Below are 25,439 nucleotides of genomic sequence, written 5' to 3'. Positions count from 1 at the left end.
AGACTAGAATGGCCTACAAAATGATCAGTGTCAAGGGAGGGGCCAGAGGTCAACGTGCCTGATGCCATGAATGTTCTTGATGGCATAGCTGATCTCCTTACGGAGCTCCTTCTCGTCAAACTCCATCTAGAAAAAGAAAGGACACGTGAAGTACTTTGTGAGCCACTGATCGAACGTGCCCTCAGTCTCTCTGTGAGTAAAGTGCTCCCATTGGCTAAGAGACCATTGGCGTAACACACCCCGTGGCTTGTGGCTCTTTGCACCTTATTGATCTTTCTGCGATTCCTGCTGCGTTTGTGGCCGTACAAGGTGACCCGGGCTTCTCGACCCCGTATTAATCGTGCTTTTAATCTGAACTCCCCCTGGTCCTGTGTGTATCTGACCCCACGTCTGCACTCTCCTCGGGCCGTCCAGACGGTAGATGTGTGCGGATTATTATTTTTTCCACAGAAAGAGAGGGGGAAGGAGAGAGTAAGAGAGCGAAAGCGGAACACTTTAGTCATAAAGCCTCTGGTTAAGGCCCAGGGGCTCGATCCTAAGCTATGAGTCACCCTCTCTGCTTTGGCTAACTGACAGCAAAGGGCCCCCACTCCCCAAGATGAGAGGCACATTCAGGAAATGGAGGGGGTGGGAGGTTGACTGGGAAAGCTCGCGTACTGGGAGAGGACTTCTCTGCCTTGTGCCCCAGGCCACAAACACACTGCTAATCAGTGAAACACAGGAGCATTGTTTGCCGGAACATCCCGTAAAATACAGGAATCCCTTGTTTGTTTTGTCTGCACGCCTGCATGTGCACTTGTGAACGTGTGTGTGTGTGTCTGTGTCTGTGAGAACCAAATGGCCCCACAATATGATAAATACCTGTTATTTTGACATTGTGGGGACAATTTTTTCAGTCCCTACGAGGGAAAACTGAATTTTACCAAAATCTGTGAATGCAATCGAAAAACTAAAAATGGCAAAAGTCTAATATTTTCTTTGGTTACTTATGGTTAGGGCTGGTAGGGGTTAAGGTCGTCATGCTGGAATTCGGATTATACTCGTAGAACCCTGTGGTTATGCCCATTCTGAGGGGGTGCGGACTTAGCCAGTCGATTTCCCATAATGGCAGCTAGGGGGCGCCAGTGGTGTGTGCACATGTCACGTGTCGCACCTTGACCAGTTCGAAGGGGAAGCGCTCATGGAAAATGCGGTTGATCCTGGCGCCGCCTGACAACTCGTAGGTGTCAATCTGGTCGCCGGAGCCCTCAATGCGCTTCTCAAAGTCTACCGAGAACTGCTGCACCATCCTGAGGAACACAGAGAGAACACAGAGTTTAGCTACAAAACGGTGATGACCAGTGACCGAGGCCAAGCTAAGATCTCGGTGATGCCTGTGTTGGCTTGAGGACACATGCATTCATACGAGCGGCCCCTCACTGCAGCAGGGCCTTGGTCTTGCGGGATGGGTCGTCGGGCCGGAAGTTCTTGTACTCCTCCACCTCCTTCTCAATGGACAGCAGCTGGCTCTGCAGCTTGGCTCTGAGCCCAGGAAGCGTGTCCCGGATGTGATTGGTCAGTTGCTGCATGAGGGGGAGGAACCTATCAGTGTGAGCCGCTCTAGAAACCTTACTGTTACACAGGAACTATACAGTTTGAAGCACGTTCTAGATTTAGGGTCCCCTTCCTCCTTCTTGTGTTTCCATAGTTACCGTAGCAGCTCACCTGGTTGAGCTGCTTCTGCAGGTAGGGGGTGCCCATGCGGTCAGCCAGGTGCCTGTAGGAGGGATGGGACAGGAAGAACTTCCTCTCAGCAGCCATGGCCACTGTGATGTCCTTCTTCCCGTCAATGTCCTTCTGGCTCCGGTTCACCACGCCAATATAACCTGCATAGAGGAAAAGGGGGGGGGGGGGAAGGGGGTCAAAGGTCATAGATCACATGACATCTATTAGAATGCTTATTGGGTTCTGATCCATGGTACCTCTGGGTCACACTTGAAGACCGTGCTGGGGGCAAGATGCTAAGCATGATATATGTCTCCCTGCTCCCTGGACCCCAGGGGGTGCAGCCAAAAAAAAAAACAAGATGAAAAAAACATGGGGAGGGGGAGCATGAAGCAGAGCTTGGGGACAAGGGGCTGAGCTGTAGCCAAGCTCGAGCGGAAAAGACTGAAAGAATCCACATCAGCAGATTACATTACAGGGTTTCCCACATAGATGCTGGCTTCTGCGGAGCTCAGCACAAAGCAGCAGGCGGGCCGAGGCACTTTTCCAGATGTATCACTCAAACATGGACTTCGTGTTTTACGCTTCCTCCTTCCATTTACATCGGACAATGCACCACAATACCCGTATGGCCACCAGAGGGAGCTGTGGCGAGGCAGATAGGCTGCACCATTTTTGAAACAAGTGAAAAAATATGACGTTACATTAATTTAGCAGATGCATTTATTCAAAAGCGTAAGTGAAAGCAGGGTCAGTTAGTCCCTGGAGCAAATGGGGGCTAAGAACTTACTCAGGGGCCCAACAGTAAAATCATTTTTCCAAGTCTGGGATTCGAACCAACAACCTTCTGATCTCTAGCACAGATTCTGTCTTGACCCACTGAGCCATAAATCACCCAAAAAATGGGCCATTTAAATTTCAGTTGTTGTCCTTTGTAGTGCGTCATTGTGTGGTTTGGGTGTCACATAGTGATTACACACAGTCTCCCACTCTGGCTCCGCTTTTCTCGGGGGCCAGGGAGCGGGGGGCTTACCTCGCCGCAACGGAAGCAGCTTGTTCTCCAGGATGTCCCTGGCATCCGTCCCCTCGTCCATCAGGTCCAATTTGGTGATGACGCCAATAGTGCGCAGCCCTGCACACACACACACACACACACACACACACAAGGAAAGTTTCAGTCAGAGGTACAGTTAGACAATACTTCAGTGCCTTCATCTCAATAATAAAATTCACCTGGTTCTAATTCTTCTTTTTCCATAATATTGCAGATTTGTAATAAAGTAACATAATTTCAATAAGAGACAAAACAGAGTAAACAATATGGAAAAAATTCCTCCCACGCCACGAGGCTGTTCTTCCATTGTTTTCGTGCATAAGATGGGCAGCAGGTAACAGTGGTTCTGGAGAAGCTATCTTAACCTTAAGGTTACTGGGTCATACATCTTGTTCCGTTAAACCTGAATTGTTTCAGGAAAATGAACCCAGGTGCATAAATGAGTAAAAACCCCGAGTTGTTAACTAGCTTGCGAATTAGCCGGATATAATGCAGCTCAAAAATTCAGAATAGTCTGTTCCTAAGTAGCTAGTTAGCAGGCTGTGTGATGGTTAGTGACTACCTTGTGGATCGACTTCTTTGGCAATTTTCAGGGCATCGGAATTGGCAAGGTCCGAGTTGGCAGGTGACACGGCCAGGAGCAGGCAATTATCCTTGGTGACGAACTGCGTCAGCATGTCGCGGATCTGCTGCTCGATGTCGGCTGGCTGGTCTCCAACCGGCACTTTGGTCATCCCCGGCAAGTCAACCAGGGTCAGGTTCAGGACTTGGGGGGGGGTATGGTGGGAGAGCAGGGAGATGAGGACAAGATGAACAACATGTTCCATCATCCGTAACCCAGAATGCACTGCAGCATAACATGGGGCAACACACCATGAGGAGAGTAGACACGCAGGTTAATGGGCACTGGGGAGATGCCCTTGTTCTGCCCTGTGAGACGGTCCGTCTCCGCTTCGATCTCCTGCCGCACCTCATCAAAGTCTGTGAACTTCTTTCCTTTGCAGTGGAGAAATTCAGCATATTCTGGGAAGAAGATGAGAGAGGGAGAATAAAATTGCAATGGAGGAAGGGAAAAACCCCATTTAAAATAGTGGGCCTCCTGACACTAGGTGGCAGTATTAGTAAGCATCTTTCCTCAAAATAGAAGGGTGTACTGTAAAAGATACTCATATCTGGCGTTCAAGTAATGGCACATTTAAGTAACCAGCATAATTCCAAAGTATCAGAATAATAATAATAAGTAAAAAAACACTATTCCATTAACTCTAATTAAAAATGAAAAAAACAATGAAAAACATTGTGCGGCAAATGTACGGCTCCTGAGCAAGCATAGACATGATTTAGCAGTGTTCCGCTATTGTTTAATTTACCTGTTGTGATCTATTGAATATCTGACTAAAAATGGTAAATATTCATTAATGCGTGTATATAAAAAGATGAAAGTGTTTAAAATGTGTTACAGTTCAGTGTTTTTCAACAGTAACATTTAACTATCTATAAAATTCAACTCTCACGCAGAACTTTTACCTCATACATAAGAAAATAAGGTAAGTATATAAACTCTCTGTAACTGTATTTCTTTGCTATGACAGTAGAAAAACACAAAGAAGATACCGGGTCACAAGAGATAAATAAAATCTGTTGTGTAAAAAAGAAGGAATACATGATTAAACTAAGCCAGACAAACAGCCCTGGGATAAAATATTTAGGCTTATTTGTTAGGTAGCAGGAACCATACATCTGTGCCTTTTAAATCAATGCATTAGTAAACAGTGGCACAACACTTTACATTACAATGTTGGTAAGCAGTGAAACAGTAACACAACCACATTACAGTATTCATGAATTAGTCAATTAATGGGTGTGTATTTGGGTAGAAGAGGCTCACCTGTGGGGCAGTTTATAAGCTGAAGCACCAGGGGGCGCCTGGTCACAATGCCCGAGCCACGTGGCAAGAAGTCCCTGTCACACAAATGGGAGAAGTATTAGCATCGACCAATCAAGTGACCCCCTTTTCAGGACAGAGCCCCGTCCCCCTCAGCACTCCTGCGGAAGGCGAGATCGTCATAGCCCAAAGGCACCTTGCTGAGGTGTGGTGGGTAATGGCTGCCTCATTTTGTTTTTCAGTGGCTCTGCAGAGGGATTCTGACACATTGCGTTCTGCCTTAGTGATGCCATTTATGTTCCTGCATACACATGAGGAGAAGCAGGTGTCTATATTCTGCTATGGAAACCTGACCGATTCCAAGGCATCCTCTCCGTGAGGCAGCCTGCACTGATCTATCAGCACACGCCAGCACCTCACGGAACCACATATGGAAGGTGCTGTGAGTCCCAAACCACGCGGAGCCATGTGGATGGAGGACGCCGAGATTAGTGAACGCAACTACAACGAAATTTCAGACTTCACTTATCCCATTTTACTCTCCTAAAAAAGGCACAGACATAAAGTACCAGTCAAAGGTCTGGACACGTCTGCTTTTAATACATTTGTCTCTATTTTAGCCACAGTAGTGGCCAAAATTGTTAACATTTTTGGCATTAAACTTTAAAAATTATCACAAATATTGGCGATAATGTTTATAAACAATCAAAGAATGTTATAAATATCATATACTGGATGATTACGTAAGTAACTGGAGCAACAGTTTAATGAAGTTCTGCAAACTTTAAAAACTGGAAGTGTTTCCACAGTTTTGGCGACTAGTACAGCACATTGTTCACCTCATAATATAAGGCCTCCAGACAATGAAGTAATACGTATGAAGTGTCGCAATGACCAAGAGAAGTGTTCAGCATCTCTAAATTTTAGACTCTTCAAGATGCCCTCTTTTGCATTTATGACAGCAGTGCAGACTTTTGTCATGTTTTCATACAGCTTCCTGTAGCCACCTGGAATGCTTCTCCAACAGTTCTGAAGGAGTTTCCACAAGTTCTGGGCAGAAGTTGGCTACCCTGCTGTTACTCTTCAATCCAAATCACCCCAGGTCATCTGTCTCATCACTAGGCGTGTCCAGACTTCTGACTGCTACTGTATACAGGTGACAGCAAAGTTTGGGTTCAGGTCAGGATCTGCTGTTCACCCAGAGCACCTGAAGCAGTTGGAATTATGGGCCTGGCTCACGGGCCCAGTGGTGATATGACTGCTCGATTGGCCAAGCGATTTGAACTGATGACCTTCCAATGACAGGCACTGAGTCCTAACCCACCGATTCACCCACCTCTCAGGGGTGGGGGTGTTCTGTGATGCTATGCCTCAGGGGAACAGCAAAGTAGGCTAAACAAACAAGATTTCGCAGGATTGGAGAGTATAACACACCACTGAAATTCTGCACTTTTTTATTCAAGGGATTAGGGAAAATGTTTGGGGGTAGGGTTAGGGTTGGAGCTATGGGCATCTGGGGAAGGTTGGAATAAAGTTTAGGGTTACAGGTGGGTTTGGCATTAGGGTTCCAGTTACTGATAATGTTAAGGTTGCCTTATGTGTTAGAGCTAGGACTGGGATAAAAAAGTGATTATGAATGGCAGTAGGATACCAGGAGGATGCTAGACCACTAGATCGAACATTTAAACTAGAAAACCCAACTAGACCGAACAACAAAAAGCTGGACGGACAAAGGCCTATCAAGACAGGCAGTAAGCGAACAACCTGGGAAGATGAGGAAACAATACAGGAAGTACAGTGGTGACAATGGACAGGGAACAGGGTGTCTGGGAAGCGGAGAGGTGAATAAACAACACCCACCATTACAGAGATCCTACAACCCTGATATACCTGGAAACAGCCAAAGAAATCAACCAAATAATGCAATCACAAGTGGAAAGAAAATAAACTCACACAAACAGAGATTCTCCCTGAGGATTCAGATTCAGACAAAGAATATTGTACCTATTACCAAAAATACATAAGGACCTGCAAAGATGGTCTCTTCTCTATGAAATTCCAGCTGGGAGCACCATAGTCAAACTATGAGAGTCTTATAGACTTCTTCATAAACTCACTATCCACAAAAGATAAAAGTTACATAGAGGACTTTGTTGAAAAGCACAACACCACAGCAGCTGAAACAGCCATCTTCACAATAAACATTGATAATGTACCCGCAAACATTGACACTGCAGCAGTATTAATAGCCATTGGACAACAGAAAAATATGTACCGAAGCAAAATGTTCCAGTTATTGCATAATTGGCTAACAGACTGTCTTTTGATTCAATTGTCAGGTTTACATGCAAATCAAGGGCACAGCCAAGAGAGGAATAAGTATGTAAATATTAACAGATCTGACTGGGACGGGATGGTATTTGAGAGGTGTGACGAAAACCAACATACTACTACAGATACTTGGATGGCATATGGGGCCACATTCACAGACACCCTAGAGAACACCTACAAAGCCCCCACAAACATGATAAACACAAAAGTGCATTTAAGGAGGGAGACACACACTCACTGCTTCATAATAAAAGCCTCAAACACATGAAAGGGGGTCCCAAAGGGGTAATAAACACAGGAGTAATAAAGGGGGTCCCACAGGGGTAATAAACACAGGAGTAATAAAGGGGGTCTCAAAGGGGTAATAAACACAGGAGTAATAAAGGGGGTCCCACAGGGGTAATAAAAACAGGAGTAATAAAGGGGGTCCCACAGGGGTAATAAACACAGGAGTAATAAAGGGGGTCCCACAGGGGTAATAAACACAGGAGTAATAAAGGGGGTCTCAAAGGGGTAATAAACAGAGGAGTAATAGAGGGGGTCCCACAGGGGTAATAAACAGAGGAGTAATAGAGGGGGTCCCACAGGGGTAATAAACACAGGAGTAATAGAGGGGGTCCCAAAAGGGGTAATAAAATCACAATTTCCAAGATTCCATAGAATATGGATCGGAAGCGAGGATTTTGAAGAACATGCCAGAACCTTGCAAGACTAAAAGCAAAATGACAATATAATAATAATAATAATAATAATAATAATAATAATAATAATAATAATAATAACCTCCATTGTAACCACATCCTACTGTAAAAACAGCCTACTCAAGGACAGAAACCTACCAACAAATCCCAAAGCCATATCAAAATTACAAGAATAACAAAAACATAAAGGACCAACTAGTCAGAAACAAATTATGTCCATTTTGCATTTCTCTAAAACAGAGGGACGGAACATTAAAAAAAAACACACACACACACACAAAAGTGGACCTTCAGGAAAAGCATCATATTCACTCAACAAAAAGAAAAAACTGGTATGAAACAGAATAAAAACAGATGTTGATCTTAGGGAAAAGCATGAAATGTCTGCATGGTAAATTATCCTCACTGTTAACGTCCATTCCGAGACCCCAGCTCTGGGCTTACTGCTGGGTCACATGCAGAGGTGGAAATTTAAGGTCCAGAAAGCAAAAATCCAATTCTCAACTGGTTGGTTGAAACAAAATCTTGGTCTGGATTTGTACTTTCTAGACCTGAAATTTCCACCTCTTTGCTAACTTTAACTGGCAGTGTTGCAGTGGCATGGGGGAGGGGTGCTATTTTAAAAATTCAGCTCTACCCAGACACAACAAGAGAAGCAATAGTTTAACATGCATGCTGACTTCTTCACTGGTGGTTCCCAGCTCGCTATTCATCTGAGAAGGAATCACTGGGGTTTAAACAGCACAGCAAAGTGTGAGTCCATGAGGTCACATCCGCACCTACACGTGACGTCACGCCTCCGCATGCGGCTCTCCATGGTTCGTTCAGCTTCAAGCACCTGCCAGCTTAACTCAGGTCCTCATCTGCCCTGCAAATCTGATCACCAGGTTTTCAAGGTTCAACCGAACCCATACGAAATGGAAGTATTGCTAATTGGCCTGAGGGTAGCCCGAGCGTGCTTAATGACGTAAAATTTGATGGTTTTTCTATTAAACTAAAAACCTTGGTGTCATACTGTATTTGGTTCACATCTGTCTTTTAAAGCTCACCTTGGAAATGTCAGTAGGACAACACACTTCTATGTGAGGAATCTGCCAAGCTTAGGAAGATGCTGTCCATCTTGCTTTCTGTGATGTGGGAAAACAAATCGATGCCTTTAATAGTTCAAGATTGGACTACTCTAACTCTTCTTTCCAGCTGTATCTCTGGGTCCTTAAATAAACTTCAGTTAGTACTGAAAGCTGTAGCACTCATACTGTAACCAGGAAGTCTGATCACATTAATCCCATTTTGTCATTACTACATTGTGTTCCTGTTTCCTTTTTGCTCATGGGAGTTTTATTTACAGGGTGGCATGGTGGTGCAGTGGTTAGCATTGATGCCTCACACCTCTGGGACCTGGGTTCGAGTCTCTGCTGGGGTCACATGTGTGTGGAGTTTGCATGTTCTCCCCGTGTTGTCGTGGGGTTTGCTCCAGGTACTCCAGTTTCCCCCCACAGTCCAAAGACATGCTGAGGCTAATTGGAGTTGCTAAATTGTCTTTAGGTGTGCATGTGTGAGTGAATGGTGTGTGCCCTGCAATGGGCTGGCCCCCCATCCCAGGTTGTTCCCTGCCTCATGCCCATTGCTTCCAGGATAGGCTCCGGACCCCCCACAACCCAGTAGGATAAGCAGGTTGGAGGATGGATGGATGGGGTTTTCCCCAAACAAACTCCTCTCATTTGTAAATTTCTTATGTTCTTACACAATAATTTTTAGAAGGCAGAATGAAAAAGGATTGGTTCAGAGAGATAACCAATCAAATTACAGAGGAGGTGGATCAAAGCAACCAAGACATCTGAACTGTTTCTTCCCACCTCTTCTAGTTGCTTGGACCCACCTCCTACACAGTCTGATTGGTTATCTCTCTGAACCAATGATTTTTTTTGTTCTGCCCTTAGAACATTTTTGTGTAAATAAAACTCCCACAAGCTTAAACTTTGTATTGAGTCTATGTTACTACTAACTTATGTATGCTTTGATTGGCTCCAGAGTACTTGCATAATCTTTTAGTTCCATACAACTCCCCTCATTTTCATTGCTTTTAAGGGTCAAGTTATCTATTAATTCCCAGAGTGCAAAGGGCTGCATTATACCAAAGAACATTGTCCCACAGACCTCTGAATTCAGCCCCATGTGTTGTTGGAAAGCTGCTGTTCAGGCAGGGGTGATTCTTAGATCTTTTTAAGGTGGGGGTATAATAGGAGTCGTAATTCACTTGGAGGGTTCAACCTAATCATTAGCCAATGATCTGTCTTGAATTAGTGAGTGACAGGGGAGGTGGCACTCTAGGGGCCAATCAGCTTTCAGCTAGGGCCAGTACCCCTGCTGTACTGTGTTGTCACTGTCTGTTCTACACTTGCTAAAGCACTTCCCTCATCCCCTCCTCCCTTCTAGGCAGAACCACTCAGAGGTCTACAGACGGGGGAGTACGCTGCCTGACCACCTGCTCTCCCATATCTCTGCTGGCCTGCTGCCTCCCTGTGCCCCCCCCAACCCCCGGCTTGCTTGTCGAATGCCTTAAGCCAGCTCACCTGCCCACCTGCCTGCCAACAGCTTAACTTCCTAACTGCCAACATGCATATATATAGAGGGGCACAGGGGCAGTGACCCCCCGCTGAAAGCTGATTGGCCTCCAAAGTGGCCCCTCCCATTTCACTCACCAGGGCTGCCCTACAGCTTTCAGTTTGCTGACAGACCACAGAAGAAATTAAATATTCAGCTGGGTGCAAAAAAGGCTGATTTTCTGGGCCTCGCTAATGTCTTTTTATCCTTCCATGAGTTCCACTTCGCAGATTTGCGGCCTACTTCAGCTTGGCTCTAAACCACCATCTCCCACTCGTCACTGTCACAGACTGTTCCCAGGGCCTGCATCACACTTTTTTTTCCAGATCTTTCTTTAAAGTGTGCTGGTAAGGGGGGGAAGACACACATCTTGTCATTGCCCATGGCTAAGTAAAGGACAGCGAGCTCACCAGCGTCTGGCAAGAGCTCCCTACTCCCGATCAGTACCAGTACCACTGGGACCTTCTCTAACTGGACATGAACAGTCAGAAGAAATTGGAATCAGCAGCACTCTTAGCTCAGCTAGAACTTGTCTACAACCACCAAATGGAATGATCAGTTTGCTTAGAAGACGTTGTTATTCAAAGACCCAGCATGCGGTCCAGGGTCCAACATCAACATCACCCTGTTGGAATTAGTACTCATGGGGACGGATGGAGGTCGCAAAAAGATGTTTGTACAGGTAAAAAAGTAAAAATGGTTATACAAATCAGTGTTGTGCACAGACAGGTGGTTTAACAGGGGTATGGGGTGTGGCTTAGGGTAAATTGGGGAGATGGTCTCCTCTGTAAATTTGTCAGCTTAGATTATCAAAGTATCAAAAGGGGGCACATTCAGTCGTTCATAGCAGCAGGTGCTCAGCTGCCCCCCACCCCCTGCATGTGCCTAATAGAAATTTTGCACAATAACATTGACTGCAATACAGGTTAAACACGTCCAAGATGTGTTCCTTTGCATACTTAACGCTTGGCTTCATGTCTATGTTTGGGGTGGCCTTCTTTGTTCCTGAATGCTTTGGCGATGTTCTTCAGCTTGGGTACCCTAACTAGGTGTCTTTTGAATGTTTTCTGTTTTACGTAGTCATGGTAACTTCCACCTGGCTGGCATACAGCTCCCCTCCGGGAAACACACAGCATGCTGGGTAACACTCCACCCCCACTAACTCGTTCACTTTTTTTTGGATTTGCGGTGGGAGAGTCGCTGACGTTGGTCAGAGGTGGTGCACATTTGTCGTGGGAGGCGCATAATGAGCAGTTAGTGCCCCCCCCCCCTAACCGCAACACAACCACCCACGCATCCACCCACCCACCCTCACATCCACCCGCTACAACTTCAACTTCTGCAGAAACTCCTCAGACTCCAGAAACCACTCTGAGATGAGAACAAAAGCCTTTCATTGGCTGGGCGCTGAGATGAATTGTTCATAATTCCTTATTCCATATGCCACCCCATCATTTGTGCCTCTGCAATAAATCACGTTGTCAAAACACTGCCTTTCAGCACGAGCGTTTATTTAATGGATGTGTTGCTTTAACGATGATTAGCGCTGCCGCTAATGCTGGCAGTGTGATTACCCAGAATGCTCTTATTACATTCCAGCGCCATCAAGGTTCTAAATAGCATGACCGTGTTGTATGTGAAAACATGTTATATTTACGGCCCTTTCTAAGTGTACAAGTAAGACCATAACCGTGAAGGAAGAAGGGAATTCATGAATAAGGGTATATCTGTTATTATATTTTTTGCTTACTGTGACTTTTTCTGGGTGTTTTCCAGATGTTCCGAACCATGATGCATCATGTAAAACAGCATTACATCCATTGGAGTTACATTTCAAAGTCATAGTCAGAAAATGTCCATGGCGGTTTTTGCTCACCTCGTGACTGAATGTTCCATGAACTGCTGAAACAATAAAAAAGTGAACATTGCACTCAGGGTTGTACGATTTCCATGACCCAACATGATTTTTTTAGCATATACCTTTTCAGGCTCTAAAAGTCCTTTATTTTTTGAGGAAAAGGTGATGAACACTATGAACTTGTTAGCAAAACAAGGTGTTAAGTCACTTGCAGTTTAGTGTGAATCAAGACACAACAGCTAGCATTGCACTGCCATCTCCTGCACTGTCACCATGGGCATTTTATCATGCCTAAGTGGTCACTGATTGGCTAGGTCCGCGGTCCTGAGGAGCCAGCTGGCATACCTTCCTTCCAGGGGCGTATATACAGGGGTGGGGCCACAGGGTCACTGACCCCAAGTGAAACCTGATTGGCCCCTTCCCCTGTCATTCAACGATTCATAACATATTATTGGCTAATGATAAGGTTGGCCCGCCTGTATGAATTATGGTCCCTCATATGCCCCCCAACTTCCTAAATGTCAGATGAGTTTCACACTTCTGCACCCTGTTTCGCTGGTCTGCTCATGTTCATCCACGTAACATTAGTTAACAGTCATCAACTCAGAAGGTCAAAAGGAGGAGCGACTTGCTGTAATCACCTGGGGGGGGGGGGGGGGGGGTGCTTCCGTGTGGTCTGGAATGAGATCAGACCAAAAAAAAAAGGCCAGTAAATCTTAATTCAGACTCATGTTGGCTTGAGGACTCCAGGTCGATGTATGAAGGTTGCACAAATGATCCCTTAAGCAATATGGACAGCCTTTGAACTCATATGGCACAAACTAACACTGTCACTGTAAAATACAGATGCTGGTGTGCTTGCTGGTCCAGGGAGACACATGACCTATTAAACAAATCAGCCGACTGGATGTGGGAGCACAGCTGGATCACAACAATTTTTCCGAAACACCAATGTGGGAGGAGCCACCAAAATATTCTTTTACATTATGCACTGAGAATCAATGACAGCTCATCAACACCATAAATGTCAGAACACTGCTTAATTGGATCTTAACAATGATATAATTCAGGACCCCTTGTAGTCGTCCCATGATTTTGCCAGATTTTACTGGCAGCTGAGAACAGAAAACAAAAACCTAGCAGAACAGAATCGGGCCGGTGAAGGGACCCAGGTACAGGCTGGAGCTTCTCCTGTCACCTACAGCTTTCCTCAGTAACACCCAGTGAGGGACAGATGGCAGCAACTGTGCTCCCCGCCTCCGCATCCCCACCCTCCTCCCCGTTCCAGAGAAAAAAAAGGAACAGGCGGCATATGGGGCAGCCATATGCGATAGGCAGGCACACACCAGCCCTCCGTCCCAGTCCTTTGACTGGGGGGAAAAGACCCTGAGGGGCAGTTGGGGGCTGGGTCACGCTAGACATGAGGGGGGGAGGGGGCTTTTACAACCCACTAAACGCATTAAGGAAGTGTGATTTCAAGAGACATTTTCAAGGGCTAATTCAAGGAGGTTCTCTGGGCCAACAAGCTCACCAAAACAGCAAGGATATCAGTACAGACGCTGACACGCACGGCAGCCAAAGCTTCTCTCTCTCTTTCTCTCTCCCTCTCTTTCTCGCTTTCTCTCTATCTTCATTGAAGTCCTGAGAAATGTGACAGCAATGCTCACCAGAGTCCATCATTTGAAGCAATCTTGCCACAGGTGGAACAATCAAAATTTAAGTACAACAACATTGGCCACGTCCTTAAATTGTTGGCAAGTATAATCAGTCTCCGGGGCCTTATGTGTCTCTCTCCCGGTCTTTTCCTGTTTTCCATTCCCAAACACCTTCTCCTGACTCGTACACTTGTGTGGCTGCACATACAGGAACGGGAAACCATGGAGATCACACAGACACAGGAAGTGACAGAGGAAAGAGGAGAAGAAGAAAGGGAATGGGAAACAGCAGAAGAGAGAATAACAAAAAATGAGGGAAAGAGACATAGAGGCAGGAAAGTGACAGAAGGAGAGGTGGAGCACGAAGGATAAAGTGAAGTTTAAGGAGAGCAAGGCGCAGCCGGGAGCAGAGGAAGAGCCGATCCTGTGATCCAGCTTCAGAGGCCAGGCCCAGCTGGAAATCACGCCTGAGGGTATATGGCTCATTCAGGAGGCGACCCTGCCCACGGGCCTCAGGTCCGCGCCAGGGATCCGCCGACGGAGCCGAGTCACACCAAGCCCTCAGCAGCACCGGGGGCGGATGTGACCCCCACACCGGCATGACGCGGCAGACAGCTGCGACCTGAAGCTGCGACTCAGCTGGCCTCCCCCGTTCACCATAAGCATGGCGGCCACGTGACCCAGCCACTGCTGGCAAGGTGCAGGTGACCTGACCTCTAAAGGTGAGAGAGTGAAGACTGTAAGGCACCCCCTCGCCCCCCCTCTTTGACTGACCCAAGCAGCCGGCATAGGGGGATTGGTCCTTTATGTCGGGAAGGTCTTTGTGTTGAGGAGACGGCCCCCACACTACAGGACCCGCCCAGACACAGCAAGTACAGAGGGTGCTGCTGTCTGTGCGCCAGGTCCCCCCATGGGGGGGGGGGGGGGCATCCTACAGAGGTCACGACCCAGGCAGGGATCCAAGCCGCATGCCAGCAGTTAGAGTCACTGAACACAGAGAGCCACAGAACCCCCAATGAAACCAAAGAAAGGTTAAGGATCCACCCAGAAGGTTATTGATTCAAATCTCATGAGAGAGCATCTCTGTGGATTCCGTAAAAATATAGACTGAATACAATTATTTATCACTGAAGAATGCACTGTAAGTAATTAAGGCAGGATTGCCTTTTGTTTAAGAACAGAGAACCCTGAAGATTGACTTCAAACACTTTATGTAACACAAGACAATTTTTGTTTGGAGGTACATTTTGTTTAAAAAACATTTTTTTAATCACTCAATCAAAAAGTGACAAAATCAACAAAAAAAAAATTATTTACTGTATCATTGACAAATAAGTGTTATCTGCAGGAAGCTTTCAATGCATTTTAATATAATAATTTCATAACAAATTTAAGACCACAGTGAAAGCAAATGAAATTACCGATGCCCTCGAGAGCTACACAGATTAGGGTCACTGAAGGAGCAAATTGGATTGGCTATCATTTGTAAACAGTACTCCACTCTGCAGATTAGAATGCCTTCAACAGCCAATGGGATTGTACATTATTCATTGAAAACAGAGCCTCAGATTAAAGGTAATCCTGCATGGCACTACTGGCATATCTCACTGAATACACCCCATCTTCACGACTGCTGCCATGCAAGAAGGGAAGCGATCTTTTGGCTAAGAATCTGTATCACTAAACAAGTGTACATTATCCATAACCAGTTATATCCAGAACAAGGTCAACTAGTCTATCCCAAAAACAAAGGTGTTATAATGGATGGGATGCATGTCCATCACAAAGCATTCACACAAAAACAATTTAAGAAGCACCAATTTGCCTAACGGCATGATTTTGGATTGATTTTTGTACAAATTCACAGGTGGGGGCTACCCATGCCATCTGCTTCCCCTAAAAGGGCTTAAGATAAAAGCAGAGGGTCTAAAGCGGAGTTCCTAGCTTTCCAAAAGCACAGCGTGTGGGGAGCTGTCCGGGGTGCTGGAATGAGACGTGGCTGCGACCTGTGGTTTCGAGCACAAACACACCCCTCCTGACTTCACGCTGTTAGACACGGAGGAGAATCGCTAGAGGAGCTGTTAGCGAAACGCCAACCGTACGCAGGGGCGGAGAAGAGACGGAATGACAAGCCTTCCGGAGTGATTCAGGGGGGAGGACTGTGGCTCCTGATCCTCTGTGTATATACAGTATCAGTCAAAAGTCTGGACAAACCTGCTTTTAATGCATCAGTCTCTATTTTTGCGAGATTAAACACCTTATAGTAAAAGGCCTCGAGGAAATGAAAATATTGCAACGACCAAGAGACGCCGCGCGGCATGATGCAGGGACGGGATGATCTGCTTATATAACAAAACAGAGCACAGAGTGAGACTGAGAAAACAAGGGGACCATGAGGGGTCAAAAGATAACAGCTGAAACAAGAACTAACTAAAAGTAACCACAAAGAAAACTACCGCGAAAAGAAATGTGGGGACCGAATAAGGAGCAGAACACTAACAACTAACACACAGAAACAACCACAATGTAACACAACTGAACACAATCAGGGAACAGAGCCAAAGACTGGGAAGCAACCACAATGCCAAACTAAGGGGGAGAATAAGGGCAGACAGTGAAATAAACACAGATAACAAGGGCTAACAAAGGGATATGTGTGGACAATTACCAACTAGGGGCAACGAAGAGCAAGTGAGTTCAATTATCAGATAGAAGAACAGAATGCCAAGGTAGACATGAAATAAACAGTATTAAAATCAGGGAACTACAAGGAACCTTAACACAAATACACAGACCAAGAATAGAATATAAAGAAACAAACAGTCAAAATTACAAACAAAGTTTGGGTGGGTCTCTGGCCAGCCTCGAACCCACGACAAAAAAGGAAGGGTGGATGAAAGCCACCTGTTTCACCAATTAAGCCAGGAGGCGGCCAAGGGAACAGGAAAACACTAGGAGCTAACAAATCTGGGAAATAATGGGAGCCAGGATGACCAGCGACACATGCTGGCCAAATGGGGAAATGACACGTGAACCAGGGCAGGACAGGAACTAATCCTGCCACTTAAAGTTTTACACTATTCAAAATAGCCCCCTTTTGCTTTCATGACAGTATTGTAGACTCTTGGCTTTCTTTCAACCAGCATCCAAATGTAGCCACCTGGAATGCTTCTCCAACAGTCCTGAAGGAGTTTCCAGAAGTTCTGGGAACAAGTTGCCTACCTTGCTCTTACAGTTAGATACAACTCATCCCAAAGCAGCTCTGTAGGGTTTAGGTTGAGGGATTGTGGGGGCCAGGTCATCAGTCACAGCACTCCATCTCTTTCCATGTTCACTACTACTTACTTACTACATAACCTCGAGGTCTGCTTAAGGTTGCTACTTACAATTATGAGGGCCATGATTTTCAGTAGATGTGTCCAGGCTTTTCACTGGTAAATTCATTCAGATATACCATAATTCCACTGTTGTTGCTGTTATTATGACGGTGTTGTTGTTGTTGTTGTTGATGATGATGATGATGAGGGGTGGCATGGCGGCACAGTGGTTAGCACTGTTGCCTGACATTTCTGGCACCAGGGTTCGAGTCTCTGCCATGGCTCCATGTGTGTGGAATTTGCATGTTTTCCCCATGACGTTGCGGGGTTTCCTCCATGCACTCTAGTCCCCTCCCCCACAGTCCAAAAACATGTTAAAGTGAATTCGAGTTCCCATGCCCATGTGAATGGTGTATGAATGTGCCCTGTGATGGGTTGGCGCCCCATCCTGTGTTGTTCCCTCTGCCTTGTGCCCATAGCTTCCACGATGGGCTCCAGACTCCCTGCGACTCACAACAGGTCAACTCAATACAGATAATGGATGGATTTGGGTTATGCCTTACAGGCTGTACAAAAATCACTGTAGAAATCCACAGTCTGTATCTAACAGACATAATGATGTTATTTCGTACAGCTGCGGCAGTTCCTGACTTTTCAGTGAATATCTGACATCTTGCCTGGGACCGTCACTGCACGCGGTACCAGCTGGTTCTCCGGCTGCCTCTGCAAGCAAGATGTCACAGTGGTGCTGCCATCCGAATCAAAGGTTTCTTTTATGGATTACAGGCTGACTAATTGACGAGACAGCCCTCTCATGCTGACCCGTAACATGAAGCAAGACGTTCTACAGAAATTTGACCTTAAAGCAGGAGAGAAGGATGTTGGCGGATGTTAACTCTCGCTTAGGCAGGCTTCAGCATTGCATCAAGGCTCTGGGCTTTGCATTGTGGGCAGGGGGCTTCAGAATTGGAGCCACACAGGGGATAGAGAAACACCAGAACTAAGACAAATGGTTTAGTATGTTCTGGAACATTCTGGCAGATTGGCATTGCTCTCCTGCAAACAGCATCAGTGCTGTGCAGACGGGCCATGGGTTTTCGGACTGGCAGGGCATCCGCAAGTGAAATCGATGATGCTCGCTGCAGCGTGACATGATGCGGTAGCCATGACGACGGAGCATAAGGAAATCAGAAGAGACAGGAAGGGTATGTGCAAATGTAGCAGGGAAACAGAGAAAGGATGCTCAAGAAAATAGCTCTTCTGACATTTATGCAATGTTAATATGGACGTTTTTAAGAAATTATAAATTCATTAAATTATATTACTCAATAGACCTTTTTCACTAAAGATCAAAATAAAAAGCTTTTGCATAGCAGGTGGTTATGACAAAGCAGCAGCTGTTCCCAATCTCCGGCATGCTGACAGAATGTCTAGTTTATGGCATTTTTTTCTTTTTGTCTGTAATTACTGGTGCCACCAAGATAATAGCAAGGATGCTGTAAATCAGCGCGGCTTTTAGACTCCTGGTGTTCTGTCACTCTCTATCTCCTTTGACTGCATCCATTTTCTGTGCCCACGTGTCCTGCGTCGGGTCCCAGGGGGTCTGGATTTTATCTTGGAGGCTACAGGCACAATGCAGAAAACAACCCAGGATGGGGCACCAAGCCGTCACAGGGCACCAAACTTATGGTCAATTTTGGGGGCTGCAATCGACCTGGGTATGTTTTTAGACCTTGGAGGGAAACCGGAAACCCCACAGCAACATGAGGACTGTGTCCAAACTCAGGGGCTGCAGCCTTGCATTCGAAGACCGACAGGGTCATGACCGTCCCATTTGAAGGCTCCTTCAAATGTGGTCTTGACACGCATCCTACACCCGATGGATCCTTCACAGCCCAACATATCCCAAGATTCATTGCACAGAGGTAAAGTGGGTGTGTCCGACTAGGCGATTGGAGCAGCACTCCGTGACTCGATGGTAAGGGTGGGAGCAGTCGGCGACGGCCAGACCATCCCATTTGATAATGCTTTCCATTCTACCATCAATGAGTACAGCCCACAAAGGCTATGACTTCATAGACTATGTCCACCGAAGGATGCAGCCCCTGAATTCGGACACAGCTCAGGAGGACATGCAAACTCCGCCCACATGGAGCCACGGCAGAGACAGCAACAGCGCTAACCACTGGGCCACAGTGTCACCCTCTCCTTTGCCTCAGGGATTATTAATGTAAGTAGTGAAACTACTAACTCCAGCATATATACACAATCTGAATAGCACTCATAGGTACCTTTCGCATAATGAAAGTTTCAGATTTAAACTCCTGCACGTTTACTTAACACATTTTGCACCTGTTTCCCCCACAGGTTATAACCACACTTTAGTATGTACACATACACAGTAAGCAAGGCCCACAATCCTACTTAATTATACGTTACAAATCAGAAGAGCAAATTCTGAATAGATGCTGTAATTAGATCTCAGAACACATCGCCGAAATCAAGCGACTGTTCCTCTGCCCAGAAGCTTCATTAATCGTCTTCTCACAAGAGAACGCCTTCTAAAACGGAACAAACAAATCACCTCCAGTTAGAGAACAGTGGTACCATAAATTTGCTTCCGAACACTTTATTTCTGACATAGTACTTCCTGGCTGCATATTTTAATCAAGGTGCAACATGCAATTTGGTTTCTCTGCATGGATGGCGATTACACTAGAGTATGTGTCTAGACCCAGTGTACTGGTAGCCTTGCAAAAATTTCTGCATGTTTAAAAGAAGTCACTTGGGAAAATTATTGATTGATTCATCCATTGATTCATTCATTGATTAATCATTTAGTTGATTGCAGCTTAACCATTTTGCCACCTACAGACAAAGCAACACCAGATACAGAAGCATAAGCAGGCAATTGGAATGCAGTCAATAAATTGGAGGGGGGAAAGACTGAGCAGGCCATTTTCAGGGGCAATATAGTTGAAGCAGACCTAAAACCCTTGTTGTGAGTGTCAAGACAGGGCCCCAGACTCACTCTGCCAAAATAAGAGTCCCCCAACCCACTGCCAGTTTCTATTAAAAGTAAAAGGCTCAACAGCAAGAAGCTTAACGACGGACATCAGATTATAGCTTCTGGCGAGGGAATTAAATGGCTCCCCATGAGAGATGGAGCCAGGAAGGGACTACAGGAAGAGAGGCCACAAGTACTGTATGAGAGAAGGGCCAAAAAGGGTGGGACCAGGCTGAAATGTATAGCCATGGATGAAACTAAGAGACCACTCTTTAAACAAGTCTGAATTTTTTAATCCTGGTTTAATCCTGGTTCAGATGGCAGAAGGCTACTTTGAGCAGCATGGTTGCTTACCGGTTCAAAATGTCTAAAACAGCAGTGCACAAGAATAAGGCATAGCAGGAGACACCAGAAACCAGCCAGGTAGAGGGCAGAAACGACTTTCTAATGCCAGAGATGACTGTTAACTTATTCAACAGTTACTGATGAATCGCAGGATGACATCGAGTGACCTTCAAAAGGAATGGGAAACATTAAGTGCAAGTGTGAGGTGCTCTGCTAGGACAGTTCATATCAGGCTCCTAGAAGCAGGACTGAAGTCCCATAAGAAGCCCTTCATTAATGAAAAGCATGGAAGAGCCACACTGGAGTTTGCAAAAAAAAAAAATATATATATATACAGTGGTACCTCATTTCTCGAACTTAATCCGTTTCTAACTCCGGATCGAATCCTAAAAAGTTCGAGTTCTGATCGAATTTTTCCCTTAAGAAATAATGGAAAACCAATTAATTGCTTCCCGGCCCCCCAAAATTACACCTAAATATGTTTTGTTTTTTTTAGCATTTAAACACAAAATGAACAGGATAAAACAAGAAGAGCATTTTTTTTCTTAATGGCTTCCAAAACGATAAAGATCTTATCCCAACATTACCCCTGTCCTGCCCCAATCATCTGCTCCTTCCGTGTGCCACGCCCCCTCCTTAACTCCCCCTTTGAGTCTGGTCCCTCCCAAGGTTTCTTCCTTCTAGGGAGTTTTTCCTTGCCACTGTCGCCTATGGCTTACTCACTGGGGGCTTTGGGTGGGGATGCTGTAAAGTGCTTTGGGACAATGTAATGTTGTGATAATGCGCTATACAAAAATAAATTTGTTGTTGTTGTTGTTAACCTCGTGTGGGATCCCCATGTGATCAGCTGTTTCTGGTTGTTGTCATTAGTCCTCTATATTAAGTCCGCGATTCAGTTTGTTTCTCCAGTCCGGTTATTGGGTGCGTTCGACTTGCTTACAGCTGGCTTAAAGCAACGCATTCTGATCCTGACGCAATGCATTACGGTTAGATGCATTGCGACCTCTCACCCGGCTGCACAAACTGGAACCGCCTCCGTGACGACACAACTTTGCTCTTATTGGCTGAAGAGTTTAGTTACACGCATGACGTTTGTATCCCAGGCAGTTCCGATACTTAATCTGCTATTTCTCTCGAATATCACGTAAAGCAGTGAGTACTGGTTTTCAGTTAATTTACCTGGTAAAATAAAGTTTAAATAAATGACATAAATGCTCTAATAGTACACGTAAGTTAGTGGTTTATTTATTGTTAGTTACTGTAATGTTGCGCTGCTTTATTTGGTTAATCGTCCAGTCTGTGAAGAAGGCATTCAAGTAAGAATTGCATTGCATTGTGACTCATTTCCTGGCATGTACAATTTATATTAGGTCAGCGTTCACGGTTCGACTTCTGATATTCAGATCAAGTTCTAGGTCAAACTGGTTTGTTCCACTTTCAAGAAATTCGAGTTCTAGTGAGTTCGAGAACCGAGGTACCACTGTGTGTGTGTGTGTGTGTGTGTGTGTGTGTATGTATATATATATATATATATATATATATATATATATATATATATATATATATTTCCTCACAGACAGACCTCCATAAATTGAGAAATGAGTGAAACAGAAGATTGTGCTGTGGTCTCAATTTTTTCCATGGATGTGTATACACAACCACACATACAGGTCAATGGATGCTGGGGGGAAAGTGGAAGAGACTTCTGGCTGTAGTGCAGAAAGACAGAGAATAAAGGAAGCTGAGAGAAGCCATCTTTGTTCTTAAAAATGTTGCGTATACTGTAATATGCTCACAAAATTGAACACTTCAGCTGAAGCTGTTTCTGATGTCTTTTCTAGGTCTAGCGTTCTTGCCGGAAAATTGTAGTTAATCTATCAGTTAATGCGAACATCAATTGTTACCCACAGTGCTTTGAACGTTCACGGTTATCTTTGACATTATAGAACATTGCAGAGTGAAATTTCTGCAGTTGAAAAGGAAATGATGACTGTGTAGGGTGGAGTGAGATTGGTGCCGACAGGCAGTGAGATTCCCACTCCTGTGGATGAATTATATAATAATTCACTTTCAAGATTTAGCTGTAAGTACACAAAAAATGAACCTCAACTGTACAGTGCTACATTAAAATAAATATTCCCCACAGCACGTGCAGCAATAGAGCAGAACAATTTCAGGAACATATTTTGGCAAATCGGCTGTCATTTTCCCCATACCATAGCATAAATCTTAATAGGTCATTTGTGGAAAAAAAGGATTCATATTCATCGACCACAGTTTGTATGAGATCCAGCCTCCATCACAAATGCCCTAATCAGTCAGAGAAAATGGTTTTGTTTGAAGATTAGCTTGTCAAGTAAATACTTCTGGCAGACTTAAGGTTGAGCTAATATAGAGTGCATTTCTTAATTGCAGCAATACATTTCCATTTCACTTAATGCTGGTCACCCTATGGATTTCACATTATATTTCAATTTACTTCATAATAGAACCCCACCACACACACACACACACACACACACACACACAAAGTGAACACATTGTCTAGCATTAAATCTGACAGCATTGTTGATTTTCACATGGACAATCCCAGACTACTGATTTTCACATGTTTACTGGTGCACGTTTTATTTGAAAGACAGCAGTGCAAAACGCGCAAAAATACCTATCTATTTCGCTGCTTGTTATACACCTTCTGTGTGAACAAATAAATTTTTACTATTATTCAACAATTGTTTACACGTATTCACCATCAATTCTTTAATTTTCTTCTATTTCACCATTATAGTTCGTAATAAATTTGTTAATCACTCAATCACATTCAAAGATTTACTGAAGTACAAGCATGACTCTTCGCTTAAGATGTTTAATTTTAGATATTTAAAGATAAAGAAAAATCAGAGAGCTTCTGAAAACACAGGGCAACGTGCGTAGGAGTGAAAATCATATGAAAGTGTCTTGCTTTGTGCACAGCACGACATAACAGGGATACTGTGCCTCTGGGCGCGTCGTTCCTCCTCCCGCAAGGTCACGCTGAGCGCATCATCGGGCAGCCCAGCCTGCGCATCAAAGGATGCCGAGGTGACCTCCGGGTAAACCTCCATAACGATCCTGCCTTATTGCCAAAGCTGCCCTAACGGGGCCACTTCAAGCGTCTGTCCTCGGCCGCTTTGTTAAATAACTGAAGGTCAGCGCTTAACAAACATTGACTCTAATCATTGTTTGCCTTTTCAGTAATAAGAAAATGGCAGCTAGAATTTAAAAACGTGAACGTCTTTAATGCTCTGTATGTCATGCATGTGTTTTATACGTGCTTGGATCTTCGGTTTACGACGTACCCAAAAAGCGCAAACAGCGGTGACCAGCCCACGAAAATAAAAATATACGACGCCCGGGGTTTCATCAGTGGCTCGTAACGGATTCACCCTTCTGCAATACATAGCATGCAGATTTTTTATTATCATTATCGTTGTTCTTATTTCAAATAACCTGAGTCTTTCAAATAAACTGAATCTATTCTTGTGCGCCAAGACAGATGCCATCCTACGAAAACAGCTAGAAATATTACAATGATTTAGCATTTTTATTGCAGAATTGAATGCATCTTAAAGTTTAATAAAGATACACAAAGCTGCACGTGTCTGGGAGGATTAAACGCTGGGATATTCACTGTGAGATCACTGAGCATATTAATTGCACTGGAAACATGATGTAAGAAAAGAAAAAAAACCGTGACAGCAGGTACTCCAGCGAATAGACAAGAATCACCTGGACGACACCACCCTCACCAAATAAATAAATAAATAAATAAATACATACATAGACAAACAAACAAGTAACGAGGTCATTTCAGGCATTTCCCACATTTTATACTGTATATCTTTTTTCCCATAATTTCTAATGGCGACATTGCGCTCCGTGACCACATGCGTGACCTTGGTTAGAAACAGTCCTACATTCGATGTAAATGGAACGATGCAATGCAATGTGACGGATCCCAAAAGAAAGACATTGCATTACGGTGTATTATATTTTTTTGTGTTGTGTCATGTCACTTTGGCAGTCATCCAGAAGGTTACAGTTTATGTAACAAAATAATCTCTGTCCTGCAGACTGCGCTGCGAGAGAACGGTGATGTGCGCGACTTCGGGGACGGAGAACTAATGTCTCTGCTGCAATCAATCAACATTTGCGACGGTCAATATCACTGTAAGGTCGCAAATACATTTTTTAGCTTGTAAACTCCAGTATTACGGAACGTTTAGGGGGAGGATTCAGTGATTAGTGATTGCAGGTGTTAAATGATGTGCTTTTCTGTTCAATGCGGGAAGACGGAAACACTTACTTGCCTACGAAGTTCTCCAGTACGGAGCTTTTCCCGGCACTTTGACCACCGACAACAGCGATCTGGGGGAGATCTAGGTTGGCGTTTTGTCCGATAGCAGAGAAGGCATCCTGTAGTTTGTTTACCAGAGGAATCAGGTCCTCCATTCCCCGGTTACCCATCTTTGCAAAGGTGCGGACGAATCTTTCTTATAATGCCACTAATAGAAAGACCGCTTGCCTCTTAAATAAACACCTATCCCTATTTTCACCCCTGTTACAGCTGTCAGAGTGTCACGGTATGAATGCTTTCAACCTCCGCCGTCTATTTTATTTTTGCATGCGTCTTCATTGATTACCCTCTACCGGCGTACCCTCCGTAGAAAATGTTACTCTTCACCTCCCCCGCTTCTCCCTCCGTGCTGTCTGTGAGGCAAGCGAAAGGGATGATCTCTGCTTTCCTCACAATAAAGTGGGAGATTCCGGCGCAGCCGCTTCTGCTCCGCTAGGGGGCGGAGTGACGCTGCAGCGAAAACCTCCAGGCATGCTGGGTAATGTGACAATGCTTATTGTTACCGTAAAGTCTGCGTGCCTTGTATTTTAATTGGCAATGGTTGTGCCGTTTGCTAACTATCTTCACTAACCTTTTATACAA

The 25,439-nt window shown here is 44.9% G+C and overlaps 1 protein-coding gene across 5 annotated transcripts in view; it reads right to left on the bottom strand.

Annotated features, from left to right (window-relative positions):
• The window catches only part of dnm1a (dynamin 1a), a 57,264-nt gene extending 31,970 nt beyond the window's left edge, over positions 1–25,294 (bottom strand). For 4 of the 5 annotated variants that reach the window (XM_023811062.2, XM_023811059.2, XM_072714750.1 and 1 more), the window contains exons 1-9: positions 24,807–25,293; positions 4,647–4,720; positions 3,632–3,781; positions 3,321–3,524; positions 2,738–2,836; positions 1,705–1,865; positions 1,420–1,562; positions 1,154–1,289; positions 59–126 (exon numbers count right to left, since the gene is read on the bottom strand). In XM_023811062.2, the coding sequence (XP_023666830.1) occupies positions 59–126; positions 1,154–1,289; positions 1,420–1,562; positions 1,705–1,865; positions 2,738–2,836; positions 3,321–3,524; positions 3,632–3,781; positions 4,647–4,720; positions 24,807–24,967 (1,196 nt within the window). In that variant the 5' untranslated portion in view covers positions 24,968–25,293. Of the gene's footprint in view, positions 1–58; positions 127–1,153; positions 1,290–1,419; positions 1,563–1,704; positions 1,866–2,737; positions 2,837–3,320; positions 3,525–3,631; positions 3,782–4,646; positions 4,721–24,806 lie in introns of all 5 variants that reach the window. The other variant, XM_023811060.2, reaches the window with a different exon arrangement.
• Between the last annotated feature and the right edge of the window lie 145 nt (positions 25,295–25,439).

Source organism: Paramormyrops kingsleyae, chromosome 7, assembly GCF_048594095.1.
Source record: "Paramormyrops kingsleyae isolate MSU_618 chromosome 7, PKINGS_0.4, whole genome shotgun sequence".
In the NCBI taxonomy this organism is placed as follows: Eukaryota; Metazoa; Chordata; class Actinopteri; order Osteoglossiformes; family Mormyridae; genus Paramormyrops; species Paramormyrops kingsleyae.
Note: the sequence above shows the minus strand (reverse complement) of the source record. Positions and strands in the feature narration are given on the sequence as shown.